Source organism: Polypterus senegalus, chromosome 3 (assembly GCF_016835505.1).
Source record: "Polypterus senegalus isolate Bchr_013 chromosome 3, ASM1683550v1, whole genome shotgun sequence".
Lineage (NCBI taxonomy): Eukaryota > Metazoa > Chordata > Cladistia > Polypteriformes > Polypteridae > Polypterus > Polypterus senegalus.
The window spans coordinates 70,600,681-70,627,553 of NC_053156.1; the positions used below are offsets into that span (position 1 = coordinate 70,600,681).

The 26,873-nt window shown below is 37.4% G+C and overlaps 1 protein-coding gene across 8 annotated transcripts in view; it reads right to left on the reverse strand.

Annotated features, from left to right (window-relative positions):
- Positions 1-26,873, reverse strand: part of lama2 (laminin, alpha 2) — an 852,572-nt gene that overhangs the window by 347,198 nt on the left and 478,501 nt on the right. For all 8 annotated transcript variants that reach the window (XM_039747473.1, XM_039747472.1, XM_039747479.1 and 5 more), the window contains exon 16: positions 1,627-1,740. In XM_039747473.1, coding sequence (XP_039603407.1) covers positions 1,627-1,740 — 114 coding nt within the window. The remainder of the gene's footprint in view (positions 1-1,626; positions 1,741-26,873) is intronic.

A 26,873-nucleotide genomic window follows, 5' to 3' on the forward strand; every position in this document is an offset into this window, starting at 1 on the left:
TGTATATTCATAAAGACTGGCTTTATCCCAAACTCTTCTGATAGAATGCTAATGAAATAAGATATGTTTTTCTTAAACTACACGCCTCGTCAGTCCTAATAAAACCTAAATGCTCTTGAGTTAATTGCAGATGTCTACTCAGCATAATTATTTACATGCAAAAGATTCTTTGATTAAAAGGAGGATGGCTTTTCATTAAGTGGAGAACAGGGACTGGTTGTAACTGCAGAAACCTGCTCTGTAATGGTTACACATTAGTACATTCATGTATATTCTGTAAAATTGTTTTCTATCCCTCATAAAAGATAATTAATGGTTGTAGTTGCACTAATCTTACCTGTTATACTGCAATGATATCATGTTTTCTTTTTAGAAAATTATCTGTTCATCTCTTTTCTCTACCTAGGTATTTCTAATACTTGGTCACAAGAGCCTGTCTTCGTAGCATAAGGGGCAGAGCGGGATTAGTCCAGCATAGGGTGCCATTCTTTTGTAGCACACATGTATACATACACCATGATATTTAGAGCTGTGTGTCATTGGAATGAAAGCAGAGCACCCAAAGACACTCTAAGCAAGCACCCTGAAAATGTTCAAAATCCACACTACTGTAAGGACTGGTCCAGGATTACGACCTTGGACTCTGTAAATTTGAAAAATTATAGCTTTTCAGATAAATAAAATGATTACACTTAATATACGGTATCTTCAGTAAGAGGATCAAATTAAAAGAACCCATAAAAATGCCAATGAAATTAAAGTTTTTATAAATTTCAGAAGCTATAAACAAATGACATCATTATGTGCATCACTCCTGTATATAAATATTAAAACAAAGATCATATTTTACTGGCTATGAGGTTTGAGGTTAATTAAAAATGTACTGGGGACTATGTGATGAAGATAGTGGCAAAAAATGGGCATACATTCTGCCTGCATCATCAGACAGAAACAGAAAGCAGGACTGACTGACACTTTTAATCTTGTTATAGTTGGTCACATATTGTAGACAAAAGGCAAGACAGAAATGGTATCTGGCTACGTATTCCACTGCCGCAAACACTATCTGAGACATACTGTATCTGTATTGTTTTCATCAATCAATATCAGCATTCCTACATTTGTGCTATTTCTGTTTACTATTGCATCAATCGCTTTTTAAAAATAATCTGTACTTGGTGACCAACTGGTGTCTTATCCAGAATAATTTCATGTAGAGTTTGTATCTTAGCCCGGTCACTACCTGAATTCTGTGTCTTCTCCATATATCAATATAGGCTTTTTTACATTGGTGTTATTTGATGACTCTAAACTGTTCGATTGTGAATATGTGTGTGAATGTTTCATATGCCCTTTCCATGGTTTCTTGCCTTGTGTCTGATAGTGTCTGGATATTATTGTCCCCTAACAAGAATAAGTAAGTTAGAAAATGCATGGAATAATTGGAAGTAATAAATAGATGAGTTAAACTTTTTTAATTTGGCTGAACAGATAAAAAATAAATCATTTAAAATAAGGAACAAGCTAAAGAACTACAGTAGTTTCAATCAAATTTTAATACATTTGCAATAGGGCACAAAAATGGTATTAGTGTACTGTATAACGTTAAAAGACAATAACAGTTACCTTACAATTTCCGGTGATGTCATCACAGTCATCTGAATGACCAAAGCATAAGCACTTTTCACAAATCCCTTGCAATAAAGTCCCATTAATTCTTCGATACCCAGTACCACAAACCTGTAAGATAATAAGTGAAGAACACGTGATAATATAGCATAAATGTTGTGTGTTTTACAAGACATACAGTTCATTTGAATTATAATACAAATCAATCAAACAAGAGTATCATTTGGGAGAATGCTCCCCCCAAAAAAGTAAACACATACCCATGTTCATGATGTTTTTATATTTCAGCCATCTTTAAGTGCATTTTAGATTTCTTCATACTCACACAGATGGTGCTCCACTGAGGGTGTTACCTCCCACAAAGATATGTAAATAGCTACACAAAAAAGCTGCAGGGCAATACTATAATGGAAGGCTGTTGATAATATGAAATGTTCAAGTTTGGCTTCAAAGAGGGGACCCGAACAGCATATTAGCTATCGACCAAACAAATCATCTTTTTGAGAAGAAAATTCTAGTTTTGGAGCTTGTTTCTGTATTTCACCTTAGAATTTGGTTTTGTACTTGAATAATAAAACAACTCATGTGTGTCAAATTCTGATGAGTATTTGTCAGTTCTTCTGATGGGCCTTTAAAATCTCTGCTACTCACAAATAAGCTAAAACATCTGTTCTTTGTGTATTCAGCTTTTCCTGTTGAATACTGCAACTGTGCACATCAGTAAAGGAATTTCAAATTTTTTGAAAGGTGGGTAAGGAACCAGAGTGGCTTATCTAATATGCTAGCAATGCTATCTTCAGGAGTAATTTTGTTATAGCACCCTAACAAGTTTACATGTGGACTGGAATTCCATCCAGGGCAGGTTTTCACCTTGTGTAAATTGCTGCTGATAAAGGCTCTCATTTAACATCAATAAGAGAGTAAGATTGTCAGCTATAGCATTTATTGTATGCTCAGCAGGACTAGTAAACACACTGCAGTATAACTCATTATCATCTTTAACCTAGATGATCTTGTGAAACCACATTAAGTGCCTCAGTCACACATAGTTGGGGCTAGTGTCCCAAGCAGCAACAGGTTACAGCAATCACCTTACATTATCTCAACTCACTTGACTTTATACCCTTTTGTTAACCACTTTGCCACAGGAGTTACATGTTCAACAGGGAATACGATCCATATAATGGTAATCTGAACGTGATCATATAAACAGGTCTAGAACGGCAAAATAAATCCTTAAAGAATGTAGTGGGGCAAAATGTTGACATCATGGGGTGAAGCAAGCCAGGTAAGTAGAACAAAGACAGTAGAATATCTTCACTGTACTTAATGAGGAAGAATTTTGGAAGATTGATATGGATCCACTCGTGGTCCTCCTCCATTAAGATTACAGCCAGGTTCTTAGATGGCTTGTACCGCCACCTATTTTGTATTGAGCATGGCAGTTCAACCAATCACCACATTTATCAATGTTTCTACTCACAACAGGTCATTGAGTATTTAGTGGTGACCTTTAGGAAAGAAGAATGGCTAGTAGTAAAAAGCAAAGAATAAAAAGAGTAACCATTGACTATTGAGCATGCTTATGCTATTGACACTCTTTTTTGCTAAAGAGAAATCCATGGTTTCTAATAGGAAAGAAAGAGGTCTTGTGGTAGGAAGGCCCATTTGAGCATACTAAGATTTTTAAAGTGAGACCAATGCAACTCTAGTGAGACTGCAGTTATACCTTCATTTGTGTCTTTTATTTTTTGAGATAAAGACCTCAAATAGTATAATTACATCATGGAGGAATTAGAAAACTGGGTCTGAATTTTGAATGCTAATCACTCTTTCATCTGTTTGCATTAATACTTGTTAAAAAATTCCCATAAGCTTCTCTTTATTCATGAGTCTCCCTATAGATTTATTTAAGATTGTTTATTAATTGCCTTTTTGATTTCTTACTAATGTAGTTTGTTTGTATTGTGGTGCTTGTACATGGAATACTATTATGTGATACTTATATCCAACTATCCATTTTTTTATACAAGGTTTACTAATATGGTGACAAGAGAAGATAGAATCCAGCCAGGTAGAATCAGTATGTACAGTAACTATTCAGCCATGTAGTTCTCATTACCTAGCAGCACACTTCTTATCTACTGAGAGCTATAATAACCGGATCATCCTCTATGTGTATAGGTCTTGTCTTTAAAGATGTCTCTGTTATCCAGCCTACCATCCCGGCATTTTCTTGTAGTGCTGTGGCTTGTTATGTTATTTCCACTAACTGAGCAGAAGGTGGTGAAACAGTTGTTCACTAAAACTGCAAAAAATAAAATGAGATGCTGCAACCCACAGAGCCTCACCTGTTATTATGAAAATAAAAAAAAACTAATAATGATAATACAGTAATCCCTCGCTATATCGCGCTTCGACTTTCGCGGCTTAACTCTATCGCGATTTTTTTCTCATACACGCTTACGTCACTATGCATGCGCTTTCTGAGAATTTTTATCTAAGCCCTATGATGGTTCCTAAACGTGCTGCTTTTTCTAAGCCTTCTGAGAATAAAACTAAGCGCCGGAGGAAGATGCTTACTATCCAGAAGAAGGTGAAACTCTTGTATATGATTAAAGATGGCAATACCCTACAAAAGCCTCCTCACGCATGTGAAAAAACAGCGCCAGCAACTGCCTATCAAGATGTTCTTCAGCCGCGCACCCAGACACCCACTGCCTACTCCTAGTACTTCTTTAGCGGAAGAAGACAACAACGCACCTGCTGAAGATACTGCACCACCTCTGAAGACTCTCCTACTGAGGACGTGCCTTCATAGGTTAGTGGTTGTGTGCAATTAAATGTACAGTACAATAATCTACTATAGAAAAGCGTTCAGGATTGTCCTTCCGTCCTGTGAGTGCAAAGCCTAGTGGTATTCCGCTTATTACAGACTTACTACTTGCAGCTTGAGGTACGAAGCGACGCGATGTGAGCAGAGTTCTGGTGCTCTCATTGTTCCCTTGCTTGTGTTGGAGTACACATGCCTCACCGCGTAGTAAATATCAGGGGAGATGGTGCTTGCATATTCTCATCAATAGCTTATTTAGTGCATGAAACTCCGTCTTTAGCGGTACAGATTCGGGCTGACATTGTACGACTTTGGACAGGCACTCGAGGGGATAAAAAAAAAAAGATGTTATGAATGGACACTTTGATGTTCTCATTCTCTAAACTTACATGCCTGATGTACACATGGAGCGCACAATAATTGAAGATAAAAGTCGGTCGCCTTAAAAGGCGAGTGCACCTAGTAATATGATGTTTGTAACGTCTAATATGTCTTATTTTCTCTTATTTTGTCTAATATATTGAGTAATACGAGTGTAATGGTGACTAAAGGGTGTTGTTTCATGTCTAGAGGGCTCTAATAATGTTAAAAAACGTATTTAGAAGGTTGTAAACAGGTTTTCTATACTCTAACTGCGAAAATATTTGATTTATAAATAAAGAATCCTACTTCGCGAAAATTCATTTATCGCGGCAGAGTCTGGAACGGATTAACCGCGATAAACGAGGGTTCACTGTTTAAAATAAATGTGTCCACTGATCTGTGCTATTAATTTGTTTTCTGTATGATTCCAATAATTTTGATCATTTTTATAGTAAAAATTGCTGAAATGGCTCATTTCCAAATACTAGGGAGAAACGTGACATGCGGCCGCGACAAGCCTCACCTCAGACTGCACTCTCCCTCACACACTGGGTGTATGCATGAAATTGGTGCATGCCTGTTGCTGTCGCTCTGTATGTCGCCAATATAATGTTTGCAGAGACGTTTATTATACACCCTGACTTTTCACAGTCTGGATAATATCTTTAATGAATGTGTGTGACATATTTAGTCTTGCTGATCGGACATAAAACTGCAGTGAAAACACACAAGGTGAGGCAGACAGTACCGTGCAGCTCCGAAGGGGGCGCATGTGAGCCCAACAGGTGCTTGTTGCTGCTGTGGTGGAGATTTTCGTGAAGAAGGATAGGCGCATGGACTTCATTTACAAATAAAGGTAAGACCATAAATTGTTTATAATTTTAGAAAAAAATGGGATCAGACTAAGAAAAAAAAAAAATCCAATATTTAAAAACTAAATCTGACCTTAAGTAAAATATTCTTTTGTTTTTCTTATTATCCTTTTGTTAAACAGTCTGTATTAAAATTGATTAAAGCATCAGCATTTTAGAAAAGCTTGTAAAAACAAGCAAATATTTCAACTAAGGTTAAAATTGAAATGTGTTTTTTTTTTTGTACTCAATGAGTATGAATTGTGGAATTGCAACGGCAAATTTAGAACACATGGCAAATGCGCTCTTCACTGCTCTCTCACCGCTACAAATGTAACGTTCTTTCTTAGCCAAATTTGTACCTTACCTATGTGTGTGTGTGTAAAGAATGCTGATGAGGTATGAAACATAACCAGTAGTCAATGTGCATGTTTCCAATTGAATAGTGAATAAGCTGCTCTTTTGGGTTCATGTATTTGTAAATCTGACTCTGAAGGTGTCCGTGCCTAACCAGCCCTGAACCTCACCGCACGTCACTGTCAGACTGTCAGAAAAGAGAAATGTGTATTGAATTATTGACATATGGATGAATGTATCCTGTGCCCATAAAAGGTTGAACATATAAAGGCAAGGTTGGAAATTATACATATTTATTATTTGGTTTTACACATCTTGTAATCCTGTGAACTGTACTACAGTGTTAACTGATTATTCATGTTTTCCACATCCTTTCTTTCTGCTTCTGATTTACACAATTATATATGACGGCTAGCTGTCAGTTTTCATTGTTTACAAAATAACACAAATAGTTTTCGACATTGCATATTTACGAGTTATAAATGAACACTTTTATGGAAAAAAATCTGGAAAACCTCCAATCAGTTTATTCATTCTTTTATAATTGATGCATCTTGTGATAAACAGATAATCAACAGAGAAATGGCAGTTTGTGTGCTTTCTTGATCCTTTGTTAAGCCATGCGTAAACACTGATTTCTTAAAAGAAATTAAATGCTGATGTTTGTCTTCAGCATAGTTTTCAGATCAGAGTGAGGAAATCCACATTTGTTTTACTGTTTCCATATCCCATCCTGCATTGTTTCCAGAAGAATCTTATTACCCTCTTAAAATCCAATTTAGTCCTGGTTTACACAAAACCAGTATTTCTTTGAGGTGACACTGAAATTAAATCATACTTTAATAAAATTATATTTAATATTATTATATTTTATCATCTATATGCAACATGGACCTTGGTAGCATCAAATGTGGATTTGCTTCCTCTGAATTTAAAAATGTTACTGAAAATGACCATCAGCATTTTTTACATTTTACAGTGAGTGGCACAGTGGTGTGGTGGGTATTGCTGCTGCTTCACAGTTCAAGCATCCATGTAGACTTTGCACAATCACCCAGTGTCTGTGTTGGCTTTCTGGATTTACTCTCACGTCTTGAAGGTTTAGATTAACTGGTAATTGCAAATTGCCACTCTTGAATGTAGCTGTGTGAGAAACAGTGGGTCCTGTAATGGACTGGCACCCTCTCCAAGTCTGTTTCCTGCCGTGAACACAGTGCTGAGTGGATTCGGCTCCAAGCCACCTTCCAATCCTATATTGGGCTAAACTGATTCAGTAAACTGTTTTGTTGCATTTCATATTGGGCTCACTTAAGAAGTGGTTAAATGGATAAGTAACCCTGTAATGTCAAAAGAAGGCTCTAAAGATGGATGACTGGATGCATAATTTCCAGGAGGCTGTCAAACTAAAAAAGAATGGCAAGGACTCAATTTGCCTCTGTTCTGTCAGGTGTAAATTACTTTAATGTTTTATCACAAGTAGAACTGTCACGATACCAAAATTTCAACATTACAAAATTAAGAAAAGTATTGAAATTCAATACCATTTTTGGTACCCAATACAATATAAAACGTAACTCAATAAAATTTTATTTAAATAAATAGCAGTTCTGTTTCTATTATAATCTTAACATTGATGAAAATATAACTTTTAGTCATTAAATGCAAATACTTCAAGTAGTGTAATCTTTTATAAAATGTAATTGTAAAGTTCTGTAAATAATAAAAAGTAAAGATGTTTTATTCCTCTTACCAGTTTTTTACACTGTTGACAACAGATGCTGTTACTGAGGTCGTAAAATGAAATGTTTCATTATGAGTTAATTGAATAAGGATAGCAATGTTTTGTAAACAGTATACATAAACATATTAAAACAAACATTAAATAAACATTAAAGTAAAAAGAAAATGAATGTGGTCTTTTGTAAACAATTGTCCAGAAACGTAACACACAAACAGATCACAAACCCATTAAAATCCTTTGCATAATTGCAAGCAGTGCACATCTGTGTCCATAAATTATTATGTCTCTGTAGTTTCCAAACTGTTTGCAAGAAAGACTAGCAAGTCAAAGTGTTCATCTGTGAGGCGGTGGCATGCTTTTGTTGGGCTGCACTCGAGACATATGAGCATACAGAGGAGTAGCACCAACATTGAGCACCAACGTTAAGCATTGAAAAGTTATAGCATCTTACATTATATAGAATTCCACTTTTGTGGCAAAGGTTAAGAAATTTAAAGAGTGATGGAGCTCTAGCACTAAAGATTGTTGCCTCTAAATGAACAGTAAAGAATAAAATTGACCGGTAAGGTGAACTGGAAATGCATTTGTAATGTAGGCTGTAGAATTGATACCATCAAAAAATAGTATTGAAGTAAATTTAAAATTTTAAAATCAATGCATACTGATGCTTCAATACTTTTCACAACCCCTTTTCAGATAAGGAAGACAGAAGTTTCAAGGTATGGTAAGAGTGGTGACATGTTGCACATTCATTAGCACATGCAAATGAGTATTTCAGTTTATTCTGTACATATTCTGGACCCTATAAACCAATAAACATATAATATATAAAAACATTGTTTATTATATGCAGTATATATGTACAAAATACACAAAAAGCAGGAAATGAGATGCAATTAGTTTAAATAGTATGTTTTTAAAACAGTACTGATTCAGGTCTGCATTGCATTCATATTACAGAGAACTATTTATTTAAAAGTTTTTAAACTTTTAAATAGGTACATAGCACAAAACAAGAAACAAAAGCCAGTTTTGACTTCTTTGACATTATGTATGATAATAACAAGGTTTATCTCTATTTAAGCTTTCAGTATAAAAACAGGACAGTAATACTGACCTCATGTTATTTCAAAGGATTCTGAAATACAGGCTTCTGCAGAGAAAAGTGGAGCAACATGACAAAGAAGGGAAAGAGAAAAACAACATAATAAAAGCAGCAGCATAAAATGATCAGAGAAAAGGTAGAAAAAGTATCAATTGCAAGCAATTTGCAAAGGATGAGGAGAAATTATTTTACACTGTATGGTCTAGGGTTTCAGCTGTTTTGATTAACAGCACTTTACTTTGTCCAACATACACCTAGCCTGAATGAGAGAGAATGGCTTTTCTGTGACTGAACAACTGTTGATCATATTACAAATTATGGACACTGCTCTGTAGTACAGTGTGGAATGCCTGGGGCAGGGATCAACAGAATTGTGGTTTATGCTTTTTCTTGTTTCAATAATTGTAGTCCCATATATTATTTATTCTTAAATGTATACAAATGAGAGCTTATCTTACCTCTTCTTCATTACTAGTCGATTTTAGCTTACCACTTTTCAGTATATTTAAAATCCACTCACTGTTTTTTAGGCTAAAACTGGGTACAAACATACAGTAACAGAAAAATACATAACCATAACGATTTTACATGCAATGCTTAAGCACACATAAATAGTATTATTCATAATCTTTGGCTAAGATATAATAGGATCATGCTAAAACAAAATATTTATGCAGTTACCAACAGCAAAGTGTAGTTTGAAGAAGGTGGTTAAGCAAGGTGCAGGAGTTGAGCTAGGACAAAAGGCTACCCTTTTCCTTCTGAACTTCTTCAGCTTTATACAGCACAGACAGGAGTCCATATCTATAGTATAAAATGACGGTCTGCTGTGTTTGTTATTGTTTATGCTAAAGGTTCCTGATAACACTTAGTGTAGAACTCATTCCACAGCTGTGTTAGCACACACAGGATACCAAAAAGTTGATACCCAGTTATGATTATTACTTCAGTTTTTCTTATCTTATTTCTCATTCTACTCTCATTTTCCATCACTTATACAAGACTAGGTAAGGGGGGAACAGTTCTACCAGTGTAGCTCAGATGTCCTTTTCCCTACCCACACTTGCCAGCTCACACTGTACGATGCCAAGGTGTCTCCAGGCCATCTGAGAGGTAGGGAAGTCTACTCTGGAGATTCCTACAAGGTGATTGTGTGTGTGTGTTTCTCCTGCCTGATGCCTTTTCCTCTCGGAAACTGCAGAGTAATGAAGAGTCCACTTTCTTTCAAAAGGTTTGGCTCCAGATCCAAGTGAATGGGTGGACATGAGCGCAAATATGTCTAGTTGGTAGAGCTCCGCCTCTCCAACCAACTCCTTCTTCCCAAGAGAGGTGACATTCTACATCCCAAGAGTCTTTGTGTGTATCTGGATTCCAGTCTGCCAAGACCTCTGCCTTTGACTATTACCCAGATCACATTGCATCTGGACACTATTCCTCCTGCAGGTGATGACTTTAGCTGGTGGTGGAAGCTCCAGTCACACCCTACGCAACTGTGTTTGATCTTATTCAAGAAAAGATCCCCGTCGCCCCATGGGAGAAAGATTTTCCGAGACTAAGGTCATATATCTTATGAAACCATTTCTCGACAAATGCAGAACCATAACAACAGTTGCGAGGAGCTTCCACCTGCAGCTAAAGTCACCTCAGTACACATTTTTGAGCATGCCCGTGTTTTCTTGTGACTTTACACTGTAGGAAGATAAATAAATGAATCAAGGTAAATACCATTCGATCTGACTTTTATATAAGTAACACATAATCTTTTTTTTATATACAGTAAAGACCATCACAAAAAAGAATAATAACAAACAGGACTTTGCATGATACCTTGGCGAGCTCTGTAAGCCCTGCTTTTTCTATGAAGAACAGGTATGGGGCAGACTGGCTGGTAGGATGACGCCAGACCTGTTGCTGCATCCAAACAGTGTCATCTTTTGCCTTTATGCCTGGTGCAGCTGCGTGTTGTTCTTATATGTGAGTTGACGTTTCTTGTGGGGAGGGCTTCTGTTCTCTTTCTCCGATGTAGTACCCTCGTCCTCATCTGAGTTCACCTCTGCTATAGCACGTCTTTATTTGAAAACAGCAGTGTCAGATTGGGGAGAGTGTGAACGTCACTGAGAGAATTAAACTGAATAATAAAAAAAAATTGCTGACCTTTTATACACCGGCTGTTACAGAATCAATTCAAATGTATGTTTCTATTCTATAATAGTAAGCATAGCAGCAGCTCACTTCTCAAAATGGAGGTGTCCGGGGTTGAACCGCGATCATCTTGATTATGAGTCAGCAGGTCCTACCACTGCACCACAAAAGTGTTCATATTAAGGGCGTGTCAATGTCACACCCTATCGCGAGTTCTTTATCTGCAGTTATATTCTTGAATAAATGCACACTTGCTTTTTTATACTTGTATGTTTTGTGAAAGTGTTTATTTGATATTTGGACTTCAGGCTTCACACATTATACACTTCATGTCTACATTTTGTCAATTATTACTAAGACATGAAAAACGTTTCATCTGTTTTAATAATGCGCTTACCTAGGTTGTTGTAGAGACGGAACACACATGAAATTCATGTATTCTAAATAAGGATATATTATTTACCCTATACAACTCCAGGCAACTCACACACAGGTAAACAGACTTGAGCTGAGAGACATGGCAAAGATCTTACCTGCTGTTTGATTTGCTGGCAATGATACTGGTACCATAATTATACATCCTACTTTCTTCTCGGCCACTTTTTATTTAATTTTAATTATATGTGTGTATGTATGTACCCTGTATATATGTGTAATTTTTTTTCTTCCCACAAAGAGAACTGTTTAACATGGTTTATTGTATTAGGACTTACTATCAAACTCTATCTGCTTATCCAGGGCTACTGCTTAACATCATTCCCTAGGTTTACTCTCTCAAGACTGTTTTAGATTACATTTCATGTTTATAGCATTTGGTCTTTACTGTCAATAGATATCTCTATTTTAATCCTTATATGCCGCTGCTGGGAGGCTTGTTTTGTTTTGGACGTGCTCTGTCTCTAGGTATGTTAGAGGACTGGGACCTTGTGAAGTGTTGTCTAGCCTCACGTGGGGAAGCAAAATAGGGGGGCAGGGGGACTAAGGGGAAGAGAAAGACAGCAAGCTATTTCTAAACTATCCTTTTAATCTTTATAATTGTAAGATCCAATGTAAGAACAGGCTTTATGGTAATAACTCCTGTAAAAAATGAAAATTATGGTCAAAGCTGTCTTATTGAGTAATGTACTATCTTAAATTAAGACTAAAAAATGTCAACAAAAGTTCAGAGCCAATATCTCCATGACCAAACAGTTAACTTTGTGAGCTGGAATGTTAAAGGTCTCAATTCCAAATTAAAAAGAAATAAAGTATTCTCTCACCTAACAGATCTAAACACTAAAATTATATTTTTACAGGAGATCCACTTATAAAGCAAGGATCAGTTTCAACTGCACAGAGACTGGATTGGCCAAATCTTCCATTTCTGCTTTACAAGGAAAACTAGAGGTGTGGGAATTCTTAAGGCTTTTGGTAAATTTTGCTACCTTCTAAACTAAGTTTGGTACCCATTCTAAGGTGGAGACAGAGATATAAAACATTCAGGTTTCAGGATTGCTTCTGTTTTAGCATTGTCACATTGCTATTTGAGGTAGGAAATTGCCACATTTAAACTAAATTTAAACAACTAAAAAACATGGACCACGGAGCTTGCTCGATACTTGTTTTAATGATTTTAAATGCATTACAAGTTATGAATGGATGTTCCGACCTCTTCAGTCAGTGTCTCCACTCATCCAAGGCTAATCTAACTGCTAATAATTCCCAATCGTTAACATCATAATTCTGATTTTTGAATAAAGGTTTCTTAGAAAAGAAAGCAAAAGGAAAAAGATTGTCAGTATCAGAAAATCTCTGAGAAATGAGAGATTACTAAAAAAAGGATGGTTTTATGAAATTTACATTTCTTCAAATTAATAATAACTTCTGTCATAAACTGGTGAGAACTTTAGTAACATTATTTATGTGAGACTCTAAATTTAGAGAAAAATAAGCACTTATATATACTGAAAATATATATGCTGCGGCACGGTGGCGCAGTGGTAGCGCTCCTGCCTCGCAGTTAGGAGACCTGGGTTTGCTTCCCGGGTCCTTTTGCATGTTCTCCCCGTGTCTGCGTGAGTTTCCTCTGGGCGCTCTGGTTTCCTCCCAAAGTCCAAAGACATGCAGGTTAGGTGGATTGGCGAAATTGGGGTTTGTGTGTGTCCTGTGGTGAGTTGGCACCCTACCCAGAATTGGTTCCTGCCTTGTGCCCTGGGATTGGCTCCAGCAGATCCCTGTGTTCAGATTCAGCAGGTTGGAAAATGGATGGAAATATATATGCTGAAACATACACGTCCAAGAAATCTCTAAATATGTCATTGACAATTAAATGAAATGCTTCAGGGTTCTTGGCTAATCCATAAGGCATTACTAAGTAGTCATATTGTCCAAGTGAGGTATTAAAATTATCTTCCTTTCATCATCCAATCAAGTTATCAGCACTGGCTAGTGTTAAGAATTGGGAAACCTATTTTCCCAGGTTAAAAATGTTTTGTGCTTTAGATACTTGTTTTTGGTTTACAAGAACTTTATATTTTGAAAGCTTTATTTCCAAGCTTTGTTTATATGTGCGAATTTCAATTTTATTTATTTCAGAGTTTTTTCAGTTAAATTTTAAATGTGTCACATTGCTAAAGTCACTATGATTGGATGGTTGCTATGGGACCGCCTACTTGACTTGTACCACGAAGATTCGCTATAAATTAGGGTGCAGCACAGTACCCCCTTGTCCAAGAGAGGTTGGGGGCATGCATTGCTTTTGCAGCATGCTGCTGCGCCCAGCACACAATGAACCACACAGATTGGGACTCAAATGCAGCCGTACAACGGGTGACACCTCAGCACCACACTGGGACAGTGTCAGGTTTTTTACGGTGGCTGGAGTGCCAATCTTACCACCAATCCCCAAGTTTTCCCAGCAGGTTGGAGGACCCGCTTGCAGATTAACATCATACCCAGGACGAAGCAATTGCAGGTTAAGGACTTTGCTCAAGGGACCAACGGAGCAGTCACTTCTGGCATTTACAGGATTCAAATCAGCAACCTTCTGATTGCCAACGCAGATCCCTAACTTCAGAGCCACCACTCCACCCCTCCCTTGTCCAACTTTTGGATTTAATTATTGAACAAGTATAGTTAAATATAGTTGACTTCACTACTCTGATTTTGACTGGTAGCTCTCATTTTTTCAACATATTTTTGCATACAGTGTTTTGGCTCTAGTAATATAATAGAATTTTCGTGAATAACTCTTTGCAGTTCTTGTTTGACTCACAGCCCTTACAAAAGTCTTCCCATTGTTTTCAGCTTTATTTCCAGTCTCTTAAGTCCCAAAAGAAACATGCATCACCTGGTAGATGCCTTAAACATCATGGTAATTGATCTTAAAAACTTATTTCTGGAAGATTACCTGGTGTGGTCAGTTTAGTGAAAAGATGGGCAGCGGGAATTCATAATTTAGAGCTGTTGGGCCACAACTGCAATAACACCTAAGAGTCTAGCATCATAAAAATTAAGGGACAGGTTATTTGATTTAACAGAGGCAATATGAGATGGGAGGGGACAATTGTAATTGACAATAATATAATCACACACAAAAATAGTCAATGCATATAACAGATTGGAGAATAAAATTACCTGGCAACATTTCATTTAATATGATAATAATAATAATAATAATAATAATAATAATAATAATAATAATAATAATAATAATAATAATAATAATATAGATTTCCTTTAATATATAAAATTTCCTTTAATATCCATTGTCTTACTTTGTGACTAAGACAGAACATGCATTTTTTTTAATTAGGATAGGAGTGCCTGGTAGCAGATCAGTAATCATATGGGTGAAGTGTAAGTAGGGGGAGGACAGAAAATTTCTGTCTTGTAAACACATCCATAAATTGTTGGTATTCTACAGGTATCGTTCCTGCTGAGCAACAAGTTATGATTAGACATTGGTTAAAACTGTACTTCAGCCAAATCTTGATTTCCCAGGTGCCCAACTTAAAGGATAATTTTCAAGTTCAAGGTATTTCTTCACAAATATGCTGTATATGCATTTGCCACATGAATTTGTGTTCTCAATTTAAACTTTTTCTATAGATTTTAAAATATACATAGCTAGCTCTGATTTTTTACATTGAACCCTTTGGGTCAAATGACATAAAGCATTAAAACTTTATGAATACATCCATTGTTCAAGACAGGACATTTGTTGAGTATTGATCTGTGACTTACAATAACACACACATTATAAAAGAGCTAATATGTGTACATTTTTTTTAACAAAAACACAAATATTATGAGATTCTGCTGTTTTAAAAGAAGACCAGCTGTGCATGGTACTTTCATGTTTGTCTTCTTCCACAATAACCTTTCATCCCCCCTAATGCCATGGTTTCCTCTTGAAATACAAAATCACAGTAAACCGTTCATACCACATGGTTGCTTTTCCTTTTGTTTGCTTATCTGGGACGCCTTCTTAAAGGAAAGACCAGGGGAAGGAGCTTGCATAGAGCAATACCTCCCCCGGGATGACAGAGGACAGCCACCACTTATTACTATACCACAGGTTTGGAGCATGGAAGCTCAACACTGCTGAGGCCCATTGCCACCATCAGGAGGGGCAGGTGGAATGCAGGTGGAATGCCATCACACATGGAAGTACGCCCGGAAGGAAATTACAGGACACCTGGGAAACTTCTGGGTGCTCTAAAAAAGAATTCACCTCACTCCATTCAGGAAGCCAGAGTTGTGAAGACAAGGAATGAAACTTGCCAGGACGAGTGAGGGCAGAAGGAGACAGAGACAGAAGTGTGTAGTGTGTACTGTGCACTGAAGGTGGGAAACGTTTGAATAGTGTTTCCCACTGAAATAATAAAGCCTTGTGTTATGCTGCACTTGGGTCTGTGCCTGTTGTGTTTGTGCGCCCCCTGGTGGTCTCAGTGAGAACTTGCACAAGTGAAAAAGAAAACATATCCTTTGCGTGTATGTATGTATGATCCAGCATCACTTCCGAACGGCTGGAGCGTTTTTCAAGAAACTTGCTCCATGTTTCTCATTGGTTGAGTAAAAATACTGTAGGGTCAACTCAGCCCTAACCCACCCCCTTCTGGGTAGGGTGGGGGATGAACATGTGTCTTGTATGCATATTATCATCCAGCTGACACTCAGAACGACCACCAGAGGGCGAACTGGAGGCGACGGCCAGCATTCTTAATGTTTCAGCACATTACAAACAGCATTCAGAGAGATGTACAGTAGATTCAATTGCCTTAACACACAACTCTGATATCTCATAGTAATAAATGACATTAAAGATGTCTCTCTCACTGATGTCTTTTCTTTTCCCTGGCTTTGGAGCTTCTTTCTGCTTCTGCTTAAAAATGTTTCCTAATCCCTGTCTAGCGAGGCAACTCGGAGAGGGTACTTTTAAATTTTATTAAGTCTGAGAACACTTCAAGTCGGGTTTCATTGAAGATTAGTTAAGTTTTCTTTTGTGTTTTATTTGTTACTTCTTCAAAAATAAAATGTGCTCCTATAAAAAACTGTTTACTCATTTAATCTGTGCAACTCAGGACCCAAAATGCAACAATATATTATAATATACAGTCATGTGAAAAGGTAAGAATGCCCCATGGGAATGTAGATTTTTTTAACATATTTGAACAGGCAAACTTAGATCTTTATGCAAAGAGTGCCTACAGATAAAGTGGTATATTTAAATAAAACCACAAGGAAAATTTGCATTTTCAAACATTTATTCAAGATAAATACCAATATGTGTTATGGTCTTTTGAGGAAAAAATAAGTAAACCCTTGGCCTTCGAAGCTGGCATTGTCTCCATTAGCAGAAATGTCTCCTTGTAGTTGTTTTGTACAACAGCCCACCGGTCTCTGACATCATCAACTCAATGAAGTTTTTGGCCACTTCTTCAAGAAAAATTCCTTTACTCACAAGATATTTATAGATGTTCTTGCATGTATTGCCTGTTTTAAATGCCCCACAAAATTTCAGTGGGATTCACATCAGGAATTTGACCATAACCCACTATTTCTTCATCCTGAGCTATTTGCTGGTGGGTTTTCTAATACACTTTGGATCATTATTGTGTTAAAAGGTCCATTTCCAGTTCAACTTCAGCTTTCAGACAGATGGCCTCATGTTCTCTTCAAGCACGCAATGATATGATTCAGAATTCATACTTGACTTGATGACTGCTAACTGCCCAGGCCCTGAAGCAGCAAATCATCCCCAAACCATAACATTTCCACCACCATGTTGGTATGAGGTTTTCTTTTTTTAAATGATGTCTTTGGTATGCATCAGACATACTGTATCTATTGTTATGTCGCAGTAGGGAGCGCTAGTGCTCCCTTGAACCCTCAGGTACCACGCTAGACACTGGATAAAAGTGCTACAATTAATATATTTATTATAATAATATGCACTAAGCACCCTCAACTCCACACTATTCATAAATCAACCACAATACAATACAATAATAATAATACCAATAACCAATCCTCCACTCCCAGACGCGTTGCCCTCCTACCACCCAGCTCAGCTCATTGTCTGGGAGTTCCCATGGTCCTTTTATACTGCCTGACCCGGAGGTGTTCCTGCCCAACAGTCCACAAGTCCTTATTCCTTCCGGGTCAGGGTAAATAGTCCTTTTCTTCCACCCGGGAGCACGTCGTTTCTTCCTGTAACGTGACCGTGACGCACTCCCGGGTCATAGGGCACATAAGAGCCTACGAGCCCCCCTACAGCGATGCCTGGTGGCCCCCAAGGTATCCAGCAGGGCTGTGTATAAACACTATATAGTCCATGATGCCCTGCTGGAACTCGGGGCATGATCATGCTGTCGGGAGAGCTCCTCCTGGTGGCCTGGGGGTGAGGGCCCGAGTAAAATGCCGGCAATCCACCACAGTTACTATGGCCAAACATCTCTATCTCTGAGTCATCTGTTCAGAGCACAATATTGCAGAAGGCCTGGTCTTTGTGTGTATGTTCAATGGCAAACTGCAGTCTTGCTTTTATGTTCCTTTTGGACAGTGAAGGCTTTTTCCCTTTAGAAGAATAACTGCAGGTTAAATCTGTGCCATATCTTCCTCATTTGCAGATGCATGCACTTTGTCACCAACATTTGCAAGTGTTACCAGGTGATGAAATGTTAGGGTTTGTAGAGACAATCATTTGAAATCTACGCAATTTGAGAATGATTTTCCTTACAGTGTAATAAATTATTTCAGATAAGTCTGCAATATTTTAAATCCCTTGTCAGAATCATAGGCATCCACAACCTTCTTTCTGAGCACCTTAAAGAGCTTATTGTTGTTGGCATGATGATATCACACACATCAATAACAAAGAGAACACCAGACCTTAGATATCTGCAGTTTAAATAAGACAGGCTTCAACTACATCCACCTTAAAAGTCGTTCTGATCGTTGCCCAATGCCACCTAATCTGGAACACCTGATTCTAATTTTACTCATTTCAAATGGTGATAAACTTACTTTTTCCACATGATAAATCTGCCAGATATACATGTCATTTGTTCAAGTATATCACCTTTGCCTGTAGGCACTGTTTGCATGCAGATGTGATGTTTGCCTGTTCAAATATGTTAAAGTCAACAGATTTCACAGACTGTGCTTTCTTTCCACGTGACTGTATACTGCACCTTGGTACGGCTTATGCTGTTAATATTGCCAAATAGTATAATGACTTAATGAATGAGTGGAAATATTTAATAATTGTTTGCTTGACTAAATGTTGAAGCAGAAGATATACAGTGGAAGAATAACATGATTAAGTCCACCTCAAACGTGATACATAGAACCATTTCACAGAAAAACCTGTTTAAAACTGACTCCAAATAATTCTGTTCTATGTTAAAAACTCATACACTTTACTTGCTATAAATTGCATTCATAGATATCTAATTGGTGCTATTATTAATGTTTTTACACACTCATTTTATTAACTAAAAAGCATCAATATTGGGTGTCTTGTTTTCATTGTATTTGTAATTACTACTGTATTTAAATTTCAAGATTGATTATTGCAGAAACTGAAAGATTATGCAAATACGAGTTGTGTATACAGTGGAAATTACCACAGATCACATTGGATTGGAGAGCAGCAATTAATTAACATGCTTGATGGCTTCAAGTGGGCACTGTGGGCAACCACTACAACAGCACTTCTACATGTCTGAAAACAAGTGGTGGTTATAACTTGAAGGGACAAAAACTGAGCAAAAAAAAAAATTACCAAGCATTTTCAGGTGCATCTCTGTGTTTCTTTTTGTTTTATTTTGTTTATTTTTTTAATTTTCCTTTGTTTTTTAGTACATAATGATCAGCAACCCATTAGAATTTAAATTTTGATGCTTTTTTTAGTTTATATGTGGTATTCATTTTTTTTCTTATTGTTATCATTTTTTTAGCGTTCTTAATATTTTTCAAAGGCCACTGCCATTTTACTGTTAATACCTTGAGCTGCTGGGAAATATAGTGTGCATCTGTACCAGAATGACTGAACTACAAAAGAAAAGCAACACATATATTAAAACTTCTAAGCTTTAACAAATCAAAGAAAAGACCAACAACAACCAAAACAAAATGAATTGTAGGGAAAGACAATCTTTTTTTGATTTGTTTTATTAATGTCAAGAACAATCTAGTAATATAAATAACATATGTGACCTGTAGGCAGTGTTGCTGGACCCCAAACCCCAAGACACAACTACATAACACAGTCCTGGGTTCAAATACAAGCCGTTTATATCACATAATACCTTCACAGGATTTCAGCTTCCTTCTTCCTAGACTTTACAGCAAGCGACAAGTTTCTCCTCCTATACCTCCCATTGTCCTACCTCCTAAGTGAGTAAATTATCCAAAGTCAGACCACAGCTCAATGCTGAAAGGGTAATTAGCCAGGGCAATGTTTAGAGAGGGCGGCACGGTGGCACAGTAGGTAGTGTTGCCGCCTCGCAGTTAGGAGACTCGGGTTTGCTTCCCAGGTCCTCCCTGCGTGGAGTTTGCATGTTCTCCCCGTGTCTGTGTGGGTTTCCTCCGGGTACTCCAGTTTCCTCCCACAATCCAAAGACATGCAGGTTAGATGGATTGGCGATTCTAAATTAGCCCTAGTGTGTGCTTGGTGTGTGGGTGTGTTTGTGTGTGTCCTGCGGTGGGTTGGCACCCTGCCCAGGATTGGTTCCTGCCTTGTGCCCTGTGTTGGCTGGGATTGGCTCCAGCAGACCCCCGTGACCCTGTATTCGGATTCAGCGGGTTAGAAAATGGATGGATGGATGTCCTACCTCCTAAGTGAGTAAATTATCCAAAGTCAGACCACAGCTCAATGCTGAAAGGGAAATTAGCCAGGGCAATGTTTAGAGAGGGCAGCACGGTGGCACAGTAGGTAGCATTGCCGCCTCGCAGTTAGGAGACTCGGGTTTGCTTCCCGGGTCCTCCCTGCATGGAGTTTGCATGTTCTCCCGTGTCTGCGTGGGTTTCCTCCGGGTACCCGGTTTCCTCCCACAGTCCAAAGACATGCACGTTAGGTGCATTGGCTATCCTAAATTGTCCCTAGTGTGTGCTTGGTGTGTGTGTGTGTGTGTGTGTGCTGGCGCCCTGCCCGGGGTTTGTTTCCTGCCTTGCGCCCTGTGTTGGCTGGGATTGGCTCCAGCAGACCCCGTGACCCTGTAGTTAGAATATAGCGGGTTGGATAATGGATGGATGGATGGATTGGAATGTTTAGAGAAAGATCTGTGGATAGAAAAATTAATGGCAAATTTAGGATGTTAGATGGGTTAAGATTTAATTGTTTTATGAGGAATCCAATTGCATCGTCTATCATAGAAGGAGAAATAATTAATTATTTTTTGTGAGAAACTGCATATCAATGTGGAGTCCTATGGTTTTAAGAAAAGCTAAGGCAATAAAAAACTAATTTCCTGTGAAATTATACATGCATTTTTGAATGGCTACACATTATATCTGAACAATATAAATAAATATTTGGTTTTGTATTTATTACCAAATTAACATTTCGCAGAACATTTGTCCTAACTTAGAAAGATCTTAAATATTATTGTTCATCTTCAAGGGATTTTTTTTTTTCAAAAATTATTTTTCACCTAACAGTAGTTTTTAGCTAATTAAACCCCAAGTGTGTAACCACTTCCAGTCTCTTTAACTAAGATAACTTCCTCAGCGGTGTCTGAGATTGCTGGTCCCAAATCACAACTTAAAAAAGAGATGTAGATGAATGGATGCTGTTCAAGGCAGATGGATTAAGAGTTGGCTTTGCCTTTCTCCTTGGTACTCCACCTCCCGATTCAACAAGTCATTATTGAGCATGCAATGTTACCCTGACAGAATGAAGTCAGTAGCCTTTTGCCCACTGATGTAAACTATGCATTCCTTGCAAACTTAGAGTGAATCACCATTCCACTGCTCTTATTTCAAGGACAAAGACAGGGAGTTATACTGAAGCTGCAGTGAGGCCGGTGGATTTGACACAGCTCCTGATGTTGTTTCTGGCTCCTCAGATGGGGGCATTGTTGACACGCTTGATATTAGGGTCTTTCACATCCTGAAGTAGGTCTCCTTGTATTGGGTAGCCACAAAGTTACCTGCCCTTTTGCATAATGGGGAATCACCTTTGGGATGGTGGGGTACCATCCTGACCCAGATTCTACTCTTCCTCCCATTGATACAGTGGGTCCACTTTGCCTTTACTCTATTACCATTCTCCGCTCAGGAAACAACCATGGATGGACACACATGCACAAACATCCAAACTTACATCAAGCAGGGGAATGCAGCCTGCAGTTTTGACAGACAAAGGATGCCATTTTGTCAGATAGAGAAGAATGTTCTAAAATGGACACCATACATATGCAAAAAATCAACACAAAAATTAAGGGAGGAAATTTAAAAAAAAGTTTTGGTGAAACTGTGACAAACAATAATTCTGAAAACTCTGAAAATTGAAGAATGTACACTAATCCCTCGCTATATCGAGCTTCGACTTTCGCGGCTTCACTTTATCGTGGATTTTAAATGTAAGCACATCTAAATATATATCACGGATTTATCGCTGGTTTGCGGCTTTCTGTGGACAACGGGTCTTTAAATTTATGGTACATGCTTCCTCAGTTTGTTTGCCCAGTTGATTTCATACAAGGGACACTATTGGCGGATGGCTTAGAAGCTACCCAATCAGAGCATGTATTACATATTAACTAAAACTCCTCAATGATATAAGATATGCTTCCCGCGCGGTGCTTGATTGTTTGCTTTTCTCTGTCTCTCTCACTCTCTCTGCCTGACGGAGGGGGTGTGAGTAGAGGGGCTGTTTGCAGAGAGGCTGTTTGCCTAGAAGATACGGACGCTCCTCTACAAAATGCCGCTTTATCTCGGTGCTTCTGCATACTTAAAAGCACGTATTGATTTTTTGATTGTTTGCTTTTCTTTGCGAGCGCTCTCTCTGACATTCTCTGCTCCTGACACGTATTCTTTGAAGAGGAAGATATGTTTGCATTCTTTTAATTGTGAGAAAGAACTGTCATCTCTGTCTTGTCATGGAGCACAGTTTAAACTTTTGACTAAAAGGTGTTATTTCATGTCTAGAGGGCTCTAATAATGTGAACAGTGTGGGAGAGTTTATAAGGGCTTAAAATATATAAAAATAACCATACAAACATATGGTTTCTACTTCGCGGATTTTCACCTATCGTGGGGGGGTCTGGAACACAACCCCCGCGATTGAGGAGGGATTACTGTATATCAGATTTTAGAAAAGATCAAAAATACTGATGAAAAGGCTGACAACTTACTTGATCTGGCCCATTTAAGCACTGATTGCTGCAATGACACAACAGAACAAGTACACTAAAACCACCACAGCAGTTGCACTTGCGTATGTATGTTTTCAAAGTGCACATGCAAGCCTTGCAGCAGGTATATCATGTGTACTGTATAATAATGGAAGGCAGCAAGCAAGCACTGGCAGAGTACCTTGAGTAATAAAACAAGTAAATAAAGCACTGAATAAATGCCACCCATCATGAAATCTCATAACAAGAATAATACAAAATTAGGAAATATGAGTTGCACAGATGCAGCAGAATGACAGTAGGAGGATTTTCTATCCTTTTATACATTATTAGTCTGTATGGCAGAACTTGTAATTGTGTGCTGAAATGAATACAATAGAGCCTGTAGGATATTGACGCAATGGCTTTTGGGAGAAGTTGGAATCAATTAAGAATCAAAAAAGACACAGAAGAAAAGAAAAATAATCACAAAATTGAAACGAACACTTGAGAGATTGTGTATCTTACAGCAAATATCCAAAAGGTATTTGATATTTTATCTCTCTGATACCCCATGGTCCTGTAATAGGAAAAGTGGCATCACAAAATTGATAAATAGACTGATCTTTCTAACACACAGGGTAGCAAGGCCTGCAAGTGATGGTCTATAAGCTGACTTATTCTAGAATCAATAAAGGCTTATAAGATTTTTTTCCAAGAGTTTTTTAATAGTCTGTCTTCACCAAAGAGCCTTGCCTAAGAAAGAATCTACCCACAATTCTCTATGAAATGTTGATAAACCCACTTTGGGTGCTTGAATTTAATGGAGATAAATACTGTTTCTCACAGAGGAAGCTGAAGTGACTCATCTTGTCTCAAAACTGATTTCACAATCACTAAAAATAACAATAATAAAATATCTGTCAAAAATGTTAGATAAATGTTATCAGTTGGGACATTATTAATTTGGAGTTACTGCTCTAATCTCTTCATTTAGCAAACATCTAGTGTCATAAGGAATGCATCTCTGTATTCAGGTATTTGAGTCTAACAAAACACAGTGCCTGCTTTCTTAACACTTTAACACTTTTTAATCAGGTAACAAATTATGATTATTGAAATTTGAACAGGGTTGATTCAGACTCAGTTTTTGTCATCACTAATCATGTTTTATTTCCACTAGCATTACAAGGGGTAATCAAAAGTTTTGAGACCTATTCTACAGGAGTTACTTTGTAAATTTCCAAAGATTTGCTATTCAAATTAAAACTTTGTTTCTCATTTCAGAGCAAATGCAATGCGGATAACAAACACAATTAAATCAAGTGTCGCTCTATTACTGAATTTCTAATGCTAGGGAATCTATGCCTTCATAGATTCATTCACAGGTACCAGAACAAAGTACATTCATATGTCAACATTAAGAGTTGAGTTTCCAAAAGAGGTGGGACCACCTGCCTACTACCGCCATTGGGTTCCCAAAGTTAATTTGAATGTGCTGGGGATTTGGTGAGTTTACTTGTTATTTTTTTCTGTGCTCCTGCTTTGTGATACCTCTTTAACCTTTTTGATCAATCTCTGGATTACTGAATCGGGACTTTTTTGACATTGGGTTGCCTTATTGTCTTGGGCAAATCCCTTTTTCTTTTCAGCACCCAAACTGAAGAAAATTTGGAAGATATACCAGGCCATTGTAACAACATTTCGGAATGTAGACTGTCATGGATACAGTACATCATGTCAAAAGAGCAAGATTTGGCAAGTTTTACAAGCTTAGTAAATCTAAAACAGGATACATTTGGAATTTGGTTCTGTACACAGGGATAGCGGCAATGTTTGATCAGATATACAAATCAATATGGCATTGCTACGTCGCCAGTGCTGACTTTGATAGATGCTCTGCTGGATCAAGATTACCATATAACCATGGACAATTTTTATACTTCACAAGAGATATTTGACATCGTGCTGCAAAGAAAGACTGACACATATGGAACAGTACGTCCCAACCATCGTGGCATGCTTGAAGACTTTGGCAGAGCTAAATTACAGTGAGGTGTGCTAGTAACTTGGCAAAAAGGTAAAGTGCCTCTGCTGAAATGGTAAGACAAGAAAGATGTTTGTCTTCTTAGCACTATACATAATGCAGCTACAGTCACTGTACAAGCAAAAGGCAACAAGCAGGTTATGAAGCCTTGTGCTGTGGTCAACAATGGGCAATGTAAATTGTCCAGATCAAGAATTGACTTTCTATGCAAAGTCAACAAAAGAAATACTATAAAAAGATATTTTGTCATTGTGTGGAACAGTGCATTTAGAATGCATTATATCTTATACAAACAAAAGTTGCCGAAACTGTATTTCATGCCAACTTGTAGAACTAATCATTGCTGCACATCCACCATCCATAGTACTGCTAAAGAGATGTGGTCAACCCAGCACATCGCAGATCAATCCAGAGTGTCTTATTGGTAGACACTTTATTGATTATGTACCTCCAACAACAACAACAAAAAAAAAAAACAGAATCCACGCTGTACCTGTGCAGTGTGCTGTTCAATACTGTTCAAACTGATAAATCTGGGAAGAAAATCCATAAAGAGACTCCCTATTATTGTCCCGACTATGATGTTGGATTGTGTTTTTCACCGTGCTTTTAAATTTACCACACAAAGGACTCATTTTGAGATTATATATTGTTTTGGCATCATCAGTAATATTATTATTTCTGATATCATTATTTTTGTTATTAGTGTTCATTTCATATTATTATTTTTTAATCATCATTACTCTTATTATTTGTAATCATTATTATACTTTTGAGATTTAATAAAAATGTAATTTTACATGCCAAAAAAGTGCAACACTTTTTATGTTTTTTTGGAATAAAATGTTTTTTGGAATAAGGATGTTAAGAAGCAACAAACAAGTCATGTTGTTGTGAATAGGCTGTGGGACATGAGATTTATAGCTTCCTGTACACAGTTAGTGAAACACAACATGTATTACTTAACATATTTATTGGTAGCAAGTGATGGCATTGGTTTCGAATCCTGAGAGGTGACATCAGATAGCTGATAAAAACTGAGAAAACCCCAATTAAAGTACTTCAGTCCAAATACGCACATTTGCCTTTTACTAACTAACACTTTGGAGGTTTAATATATTGCTCAAGTCAATACACATAACAATAGCAGTTCAGTGATATGAATTATTACACAAATAAGGCATCATGTTGCTGGTTAGGCTCTATTATTCGAACTTGATTAAGGGTGTGATGATTTCCCTGTTAGTCTGAAGTCTTGCATACAGATGGCTCAAAGTTGCGGCAAATACACAAATGTTCCTCCATCAAGTTTTCTTTATAAATTCTGATGTTTATATAGAAAGTTGTGCATGCACACTTTGAGTCTTATTTTGTACACATGCAAGCTTTAGAGTTGAGGCCCCTGGTGTTTTACCCATGTGGGTGCTGAAGTCACCCTGCAGAACTATGGAGTTGCCAACTGGGACCCCTTACAGGATCCTCTTCACGCACTCCAAGAAGGCCTGGGTTGGAATGGGTTAGAATTTTATTGACCAAAAAGAATAATACAAAAATTTGCAATAGCTATCATACAACACTAGACCTTGTGGAAGAAAGCACAGGTAAATATAAGATGCACCCTTTAGTGTATGTGTTATGCAGAAAGGTCAAAATCAGTATACCAAAAGCTTCATTTCATAGTAACTTAAACCAGAAAGAGAATATTAAGCATATATTTTTAGAATTTTACTAGCCTAGAAGTGAATTACATGAATTAACAAGCCTAAACATTCGAACATTATGATATTCAAAACATTTTGGTGAGAACAGGTCATATAGCCAAACAAAGCTTCCCTATCTTACCTGCTAAATTCTTCCAAAATACTGTAACACCAAGTCAAGTTTTCAAAGTACAACTCTTTACCACACTAGTAATTTATTCTATGTGTCCAAGGTTCCCTGTGTGAGGAAAGATGATAGGTTCAACCTTTCTAGAATTAGAAA